At 48.0% G+C, this 8,772-nt stretch overlaps 4 protein-coding genes; 2 read left to right on the top strand and 2 right to left on the bottom strand.

Annotated features, from left to right (window-relative positions):
* Positions 1 to 2,858: 2,858 nt before the first annotated feature.
* Positions 2,859 to 4,004, top strand: RCC_03875 (uncharacterized protein; the record flags this gene model as incomplete). The annotated part of the gene is made up of 1 exon (XM_023769159.1): positions 2,859 to 4,004. One exon carries the CDS (start codon positions 2,859 to 2,861, stop codon positions 4,002 to 4,004), a length of 1,146 nt encoding a protein of 381 aa, XP_023624927.1.
* A 1,012-nt stretch (positions 4,005 to 5,016) lies between these two features.
* On the bottom strand, positions 5,017 to 5,703 carry RCC_03874 (uncharacterized protein; the record flags this gene model as incomplete). The annotated part of the gene is made up of 1 exon (XM_023769158.1): positions 5,017 to 5,703. One exon carries the CDS (start codon positions 5,701 to 5,703, stop codon positions 5,017 to 5,019), a length of 687 nt encoding a protein of 228 aa, XP_023624926.1.
* A 620-nt stretch (positions 5,704 to 6,323) lies between these two features.
* Positions 6,324 to 7,148, bottom strand: RCC_03873 (related to N-methyltransferases; the record flags this gene model as incomplete). The annotated part of the gene is made up of 1 exon (XM_023769157.1): positions 6,324 to 7,148. One exon carries the CDS (start codon positions 7,146 to 7,148, stop codon positions 6,324 to 6,326), a length of 825 nt encoding a protein of 274 aa, XP_023624925.1.
* Positions 7,149 to 7,359: 211 nt separating this feature from the next.
* On the top strand, positions 7,360 to 8,220 carry RCC_03872 (related to mitochondrial cholesterol transporter; the record flags this gene model as incomplete). XM_023769156.1 has 2 exons in its annotated part: positions 7,360 to 7,380; positions 7,453 to 8,220. The coding sequence occupies 2 exons, from the start codon at positions 7,360 to 7,362 to the stop codon at positions 8,218 to 8,220; spliced, it is 789 nt and encodes a 262-aa protein (XP_023624924.1).
* Between the last annotated feature and the right edge of the window lie 552 nt (positions 8,221 to 8,772).

Below are 8,772 nucleotides of genomic sequence, written 5' to 3'. Positions count from 1 at the left end.
ATGCCCTATAATAGCTACTAGCTTAGACTGCTATTCTAAGAGGAACTAGAAGCACTAGATAATCTCGTCTTAGTAGAAGAGATAGAGAGAATCGATACCTCTCTACTCCTAGTATTATTAAGCTAACGACGCCGAGATACCGGAGTAATAGAAGGGCTAGCTTAAGGCTTCTTCCTAGGAGTCTATATCTTCCTACTCTTAACTATAGTTTAGTCGGCTAAGTTACACTCCTACTAATAATTGCCCTAGAGACAATTACCGTAAGCTCCCTACTTAAGTCCTCCGTAACGATACTCCTTAAACGGGCTAATCGTGCGGGTCTTACGACGGCATCTATAAGCCTACTTAGGCGCTCCGCCTAGCGCTTAAGAAAAAAGAGAGCCTAAACGCTACTATAGTAAGTAGTTAGGTATATAGCCGATATTCGTATTCTATTCGATAGGGCGAAGGTCGTCTAGCTAATATTAGTATAAGGCCTCGATAATAGCGCCTAGCTTATAGATTTCGTACTTCTTAAGGCGCTCTTATAGCCTAACGCGCCTATTAAGAAGGATTAGGATAAATATTACCTTACGTATCTAAGTATCGGTAATGCGTAAGAAGCCTAGGACACTATCTAAGCTTATYRTACTCGGCTCTAAGAGAGTTACTAACCGTATAARYAGCCGCTCCGAGGTAGCTACTAGATTAAAACCGCCTTAACTACGAGGCCGAAAGACTAAGAGACTATYGTATTACYTACGAAAGCTTCGGGGGAAGTTCTCTAAGRAGCGGTTTAAGAGGGGATTAAAGGACGATATCTTATTATTTCCCTAGCGAAGGCTCGCCTTACTTACTAGACCGCTAACTTAATCGAACCCGAACTTCTCGTATTCTACACGAGTAGCTATTACTACTACCGGAATTACGGGCACTAGCTTCCGCTAAACGCTTATACTACGGCTTAGAGTGCCGTAACTAGGAGATTAAGGACTTAAAGCTTTCTTAATTACCTATAGTTCCCTCTCCTTCCGGAGATCCGCCTTAGAGAGACTTAAACGTAGCTCGGAAGTTACCTTACCTAGAGATAAGCCTAAAGTAGCGCCTAAGTTATAAGAGCGTAGAGAGCGCCTTAAGCTTATAATAATGTCGCTAGTATTTGCCGTAGGTCGCTTTCCGAGTAATTTCGCGCTTAGAGTAACTAGCGGGTCTTAACCGTTACCCTTCTTACTCTTATCGCCGTCGTCGCTCTTCTTAGATCCCTCCGCCTAGCTACGAGTTATATACTTGTCGCCTATAGCTTCTTAATATATATAGCTAGTATAAGAGAAGACGTATATAATAGATAGAGGAAGGGGAAGTGTTAATTAAGGGACTTAATTAGGGAAGGGGAAGATAGATATAGATGCGGAGGAGAAGGTTAGTAGATTAAGAGGGCGAGTTAATATATGCCCTAGTAGCTCTTAAGCTGCCGGATATACGTTACGCCTCGACGCTCCCGCACCCCGTATACTACTCCCGCTCCGCTACGCTATAACTACCTACTTAAGCCGAAGTAGCTAATYRYATRCGCTATATACGTACTRCTCTAAGCCGCTAGCTATATAAAGGATATAGCTTATAGYAAGGYAGAAGTRAACYCTACGTCTAAGCCTTTTACTTAAGCGATAGGGCTCTATAAAATAACCTATARGGACCCCTTAGRTCTCTTAAGTAACTCCTATAGTTTTAAGGGCAAAACGACTTAGTAGGGGAGGATGTTCTTAAAGTCTCTACTTAAGAACTAAGCATATATGCCTAAGGCTTAAGTAGTTACGTAACTTAGGCAGGACTATATAGCCGAGGAATTTTCCCTTAAGTAGATTTAATTAGAGTTCATCCATTTTAGAACACCGCCTTCTAGGCTTCCGCAAATGAAAAATCTGAACTGCGTGCCCTATTCACTAAACAAACGAGTGCGGATACATGTTATTTTTACTCCATTCTCTTTTTCAGGATGTAGACTACTACATTAGGAGAAGAAGCCCCCCCTTAACTGCCTCCCTCGCCTCCTTTTTGTGCCTCTCTCGCCTCCTTTTTTAGCCCCTAGGCAACGAGCAGCACCCCAAAGACGAATATAATGGTTTGCTGGGACACCTCCCTATGCCTTGCAATCGCAAAGGCTGCATATCCCATCTCAACGCCCTTTCGGATCCTCACAACATGTCTGTCTCATGTGTCATACCTATTTTCTCTTCCGCAGGAATGATTGCCTCCTCTATACCCTGACGAAATTGAAAGATACTTACTGTCTGTTATGGCTGTGAATGTTGTGTTATAGATTTTCGTGATTGGATATAGAATTTCTAGAGGACAGTATGGGAGAATTCATCATGTCCCGAGCGCTAATAGGTCAGGAATGTGTGGGTTATATTGGGTAATGAGTCCTAAGAGCTATGAGTGTGGATGCTATACGAAGGGATTTGAAGACGAGGGTTTGGGGCGTTGGGTTTGAGTGTTTTTTGGTGCTGGGGAATTGGGGAAGGGAATTGGGGGAGAGGTGAGAGAGATTCTGGAAGATTTCGATGGGTGATGGGATGTCTTTAGTAGATGCATATAAATAAGATTTTCTGTGTGATGACATTTTTTACTCGATGTGTCATTCAGTTTGGTTAACATTCACTTTCCTTGCTTGGTGCGAGGATTTGCGGTTTGAATAAAGCTTGTCAAGTTTTAGCGTAGTGTGGTACCGTGACTCACTGTGACTCTCTTTCTCAACTCTACCTTATACATCAATCTGTGTGTTTCACAAGTCCACATTTCCTTCGTTCTACTGGCCCTCATCTCGACACCTTTCCATCTACCAACACAATTCCTCATACTTTCGCAAGAATCAAATCATGTCAACCTCCGGAACGGAAACATATGTCGAAGAAACCCAAAAGACAACCACTCTCGACGCAGCGACTGCTCAAGAACTAATATCCTCCTTCTTCCCCCTCGAATGGGCAACAACATCTGCCTCCTCCATCTCTATTCAAAATATCACCGGCGGCCTAGTCAATACCCTCCACCTGGTCCGCCGCTCATCTCCCTCCCTCCATGAACCCCAAGCAATCCTAATCCGCCATTTCGGCCACATTTCCCAAAATGAAGATCCTCACGCCGATGATGTTTTGACTCTCTCAGCTGTAGACCAAGCTCTTGTAGCTTGTGAAATGGGCCGCAGAGGATGGGGTCCGAAAGTCCATGGTATTTTCCAGGGAGGCAGATTAGAGGAGTGGATTGAAGGATCTCGTACATTCCACCCCGAAGATGTGCTGGGAGATGTGGGAAGAGGGGTCGCGAGGGGGTATGCGAGATTTCATTCGTTGGAGATGCCGATTAGGAGGGATGGGTTTGAGAGGGTCGTCAAGGAATTCCGCGATGGGGTGAGAGGGAAACGGGAAAAAGTTCTTGATGAGTTGAGGGCTGTTAAAGATTCTATGGGGTGGAAGTATGCACTTTTGTTCGAGGAGATGGATTGGCTTGGGGAGTTGGCGTGGGTTGTGAGTCTTATCGAACAGTTCAAGTGTAGGAAGACTTTGACGCATGGGGATTCGAATCATTTGAATATTCTGATTTGGAGTTCCGCGCACAAGGAGGATGCACTTGATTCTGTTGTCTTGATCGATTATGAAATGGTCTCTTACTCCTATCGAGGAATCGATATTGGAGGCCACTTCAACGAACGCATGTACTGCTATACGCAACCCGATACGCAACTCACTGGTTATCCTCCTCCGAATTCTGACGAGCAGAGAGGATTCTGCGAGACTTATATACACGAGACGAGAGAGTTGAAGGGTATGATTGAGGAGGGAGATACAGTGGAGCAGCTTCTCTTGGAAGCGAAGATTGGGCAGTTGTGTCATTTGCTGTTTACGAATTTGATGCTCACGGTCTTGGATGAGGTGGAGATTGAGCCTGTGTTTCTTGAGGGAATGGTGCATATGATGGAGACTTATGGGCGGTTGAAAGAGGAGTTTATTCGGGGTCGTATGTGATGGTGTCAATTGACGTGGGTGGAGTTCTCAGGAGTGATTGAATAGATAGTATCGCGATTTGATCCATGAACTTGGCTGACTAGGTATGAACAAGAGTCCGCCGTATAGCTTTGTCACAAGCTGCTCTTGGCCCTAGGAAAAGTGCTACGAATGTAATTTGCCCCCAATGGAAAGTTATTCGTCCTGTGTCCGCTCAAGAGTGTTAGCAATCAGGATAGATTGGCACGAGAAGCACGATATGCACCTCAGCCGGGAAGACGTCGATAATTCTTCCAGAGTCATCTTTCTCGCCGCAGCGCTCCAGAGCCACTGATGGACCGAGACGCTCGAAGAAGCGCATTTCAAACCACGCAGGGAAGAATCCTGCGTAATCCCAATCAATTATAGCGTTGATTTTCAGCGAAATCGGATCGACAATGATGTTTTGCTGCTAGAGATCGTTGTAGCAGAAGATGTATTCCTTGTGAGCAGATGGCTTTAGGTGCCATACATCTCTCGCCATCAAGGAGTAATAGGTTTCTGGCTTGAAGGCTTCGGACTTGGTTTGTTGCGAGGGTGGAGTAGAGGGTGAGGAGCGTATGAAGACATTTATGCAGAATTTGATGTTTTGGTTTTTTTCGTTTAATAGTAGAGATGAAAGGTTTAGATGTTATGCCACTAGAGGCGCTCGTCGTCGGTATCTGGTATAGAGGACATTTGGACGGGATTTGACGATATTTGATGGGTCTTCGGATAAGAGGAAATAAGACTGGGTTTTTCATGGTGGTATTCTGTGTCGTGTGATGAAGGGCTGGATATGTAGATCTGGAATGCTTCAGATCCTCCAAGTTAGCGGTGCAATGCTTGAATATCGAGGCTGGATGTGAAGGAATGGGGATCAGGCTGTGCATGGATTCCAACTGGCATCCAAGCTTTCTGAATACCGGCATTCCGTCAAGCCTCCTTCTGATCGAAGTCGACGTCTTAATGCTCAACACATGCATTCGCGTTCAGCAGAGCGACCCACAATGAGTCACTCAACATCAATCTCAATCTCAGGTCTCGCCTCCCCCTCATCAATCGCCACCTCCCCCATAACCTCATAAGTACCCCCTCTCCCGAAACCAACCCTCCTCATAGCCGTCCAGACCACCCCATCCCCCAACCCCGTTTCAGCTTTCCACTTCCTCGTCTGAGCAGCCGACCAACCCGCATCAAAAATAATCCAAGGATTTTTCCGGCCATGACTTTCCGTTGGGATCAAAACGACACACTTCACAAATTTGTTCCAGATATTGCCGGAAATTGAAAGGAGTTGGGAGAGACGACCAAAGCGCTCATCACCCCGAAAGACGAATTTGTGCTGGGAGAAGAAAGGTTCTGCGGCTTCGGACCGTAACTGGCGGTTTGTGTGGAGAAGTGGATGGATGACTGCTTGTTTGTGCTCGTGGATGGTGGAGGTTGGAGAGGGGTATTGTACAGCGTAGGAGAGGATGATGTCTCGAAGTTCTCGAGGTAATTCGAAGAGTGGGAAGGGTTTGGAGATTGAAGTTTGTGATTTCTCTTCCTCTGCGTTGGTTGCTCCTTCGGATGTGTTTCTGGGGTTTGGTGTTGATGCAAGCTGCTTGTCGAGTTTGTGGGAAATGTACTCGGCTGCTGAGATTAAATCCTCAGGAGACATTGCGTCAAGGAGAGGTTTCAGAGACGTGAAGCTGGCCATGTTGGATACCCTTGGGTTGAGGTGTTCAGCGTTGTCGGAGCTGATGGTTCATTGTTTGTTGGAAGGAATGCACGAAAGAAGAGCTGGTACCTATGAGTGATGTCCGATTAGTCATGTCTGTGAGAGGCGGTCGATAGGTAGGTACCTATATAGACTAGACATTTGAACCGCGTGAATTTAGCTAATAATCTACWAGGTTTCTCGAACTCGAAGTATATCTAATACATAGGGATTTAACCTCCTACGCTTGAAAGTTGTCGCCGTCAGATCAACTACCCCAACCCTAACCCTAACCTCCAACGTAACATCATCGAGTAGTGCTCCTATGTATATGGTGAATACCCTCCCTTCAAATCTTGCTTCGCATAGACTCGCAGGAGTCCAGTGGCTGGTCTGATCTGTATCATATGCGGTAGGTCCGAATTTCGCAGAGAAGCCAGCCTACTCTCTTTTCTAGCTGATGTAAACGGCAAAATCCACTGCACAACATTCGATGGCACGTCTCGTGCTTCTCCCCACGCCATGGGAAAAGACATGCATTTCCTCACTCGCTCGCTCGCTCGCTCGCTGGGTATTCATAACAATCATAACTCTCCCGTGCCCTCTCTGGACTCCAACTTTTACCACGCAATCTTCCGAGTGCGTCCGGTATACTTGCTCGAACTCTTAACCACCTTCCCCTTGCCCTCCATCTGCGCCTTTTTCTTCATGATCCACGCCTTGCCCCCCTTCCTCCCCACCTCGACGCCTCTCTTCCGCTCCTTGCGCCTCGCATCCATGACATCCACGCCCTCCATCCCCTGTACCGTCCCCGTGACATCCCCTCCGCCAACCGTCAAGACGAGGTACAACTTGACATTCTTCGTCTCCGGGTCATCTTCCAGAATTCCCGCCCCGAAACCCGCTTTAATGGCCGCGGAAGAAATCATGGTCCGTTGCAGGGCATTTTTGGGGTAGAATTGACACACGGCCTTGCCTCCTCGCCTCAAACTGGCATACAAGCCATCGAAAAATCTTTTCAATCGTCCTTCGGGACTCACATCCGAAGTCTCGGCATTACACAACCATTGAATGGCAGAGATGCTAATCGCCGCATCGAATGTACCCGCGCGAAAAGGCACTCCCTGTCCGATATCCGCCAGCAACATATCCCCATCGACATCCCGATCTAGCGCTTGAGCGAGCATGCTCGATGAGACGTCCATGCCCACCCATGTATGCGGTCCACCTTCTTCGGGCGGGGTTTGAGTGAGGATTTCGCCCGAGAGACCGGATCCGCAGCCGAGATCGAGGATCATGGAGGGTTCTTGGAGATCGAGCAGTTCGAGGGCGCGAGTGGTCATGGAGGCTTGAATGTTGCGGATGCGGGAAGAGGTTGTGTATTTTCGAGATTCGACGTCATTGTAGAAAAGATCGGGCGGGAGGATGTCTTCGGGGCGGGACATGTTGGCGGTGTCAATATCAGTGGAAGAGAAATGGAGGTGGACGAGATGAAATTCCGAAGATTCCATCGCCTCGTTATCGATAAGAAGCGGGAGCTTTCCAGGGTCCACTTTGTGTAATCCAGTCCACCGGGATTGATACGTAGATCAATGGAATATACCTTACTGTATCCCAACTTTCCCCTCCGATCAACACACATTTTCCCCAACAATCATGTGGATTCTCCCTCTTCTGGTAGGTCGAGAGAGCGGCATTCTCAATCAATGTCTTACCCTCCCATCAATCCCCCTCTAATATATTGAACAGGGCTATTTAGGCCTCATCCTCGGCTTCCTCTTCCTCACCTTGGCCATAGCCAGCGGCCTATACTATCTCTCAGAAGTGGTGGAGGAACACACAGTCCTGGCCAAAAAAGCTCTCACGCGCCTGATTTACTTCATCATCGCCACCCAACTACTCCTACTCGCCATCGACCGCTTCCCACTCCTGCCCTCCCTCCTCAGCATCGGCAGCCACGTTATCTACGCTCTGAACCTGCGCCGCTTCCCCGTCGTGAAACTCACGGATCCCGTCTTCCTCGCGTCCTGCGTCTTGGTGCTGTTGAATCATTGGGTCTGGTTCCGCCACTTCTCCGCCCCACCCCCGAGCACCACGAGCAATGGACGATGGTCCGTCTACGAACGTCCCGAAGTCYCCACTTTTACGGAAATCGCGAGTTTCTTCGCCATGAATGTGTGGTTGGTGCCTTTTGCGCTGTTCGTGAGTTTGAGTGCTGGGGAGAATGTCCTGCCGAGTATGGGCAGTGAGTATGCCACGGGGAGGGGCAGTTCGTTTGTTAGTGCGGGGGTCGAACCCTCTATTTCTTCGACCACCGGTGGGGAGGTGCAGGGAGGAGGGTATGGGTATGGAGCGGGAGGATATGGACCGCCGGGAGGTGCTATCAAGACGAGGCATAAGCGGAGTAATACTCAGACGGGAATGGCCAAGGCGGCTGTCATGGGCGTGCAGGACTGGGTGGGAGAGACGGGGGAATTGATGGGCTTGTGGAAGGGGGAGAGGACGAGGCCGATGTAGAGTGGAATGTTATTCATTTTTCGCATCGCTGAGGGCTTGTTGGAGAGACTTGTATGATGGCCGCGGTGGTKACGTGGAAATGGCATGAATGGGATGCAGAGACAACATCCTACCATCTCTTTCACATCTCCATCGAYTCAGGAAAATGACGGACGGCATCCCATGAGGCAATCGCAGTCCCCGAATTTCGGATCCTTCTTCCTCCCTCCAGAGACCAGGACTCTGCAGAGAAGTCTCGCCGTCGATCATCCTTCAAAAGTGCAAGCAATACCTATGCCTCCTCGAAGACACTAGATGATATACATGGAATGAGCGAACAGAGGAACGTCTCCAATCACAACCACCTCATCAGTCAGGAATCAACTTTCACAACCATCCAAACCATCCCATGCCCCGACGATCGAAATTTTCATCCCCGACCAAATCAAAGTCATCAAGTTCCGGAACCAAAGACAACATAATTTCCACGACGATGGAATCAGCCGGCCTGGCCAGATGAGCTCGGATCATCATCATGATATTCACACCAAGCACGAAAAGGAGAGAAAAGGA

This window comes from Ramularia collo-cygni (genome assembly GCF_900074925.1).
Source record: "Ramularia collo-cygni strain URUG2 genome assembly, contig: RCC_scaffold05, whole genome shotgun sequence".
Lineage (NCBI taxonomy): Eukaryota > Fungi > Ascomycota > Dothideomycetes > Mycosphaerellales > Mycosphaerellaceae > Ramularia > Ramularia collo-cygni.
Note: the sequence above shows the minus strand (reverse complement) of the source record. Positions and strands in the feature narration are given on the sequence as shown.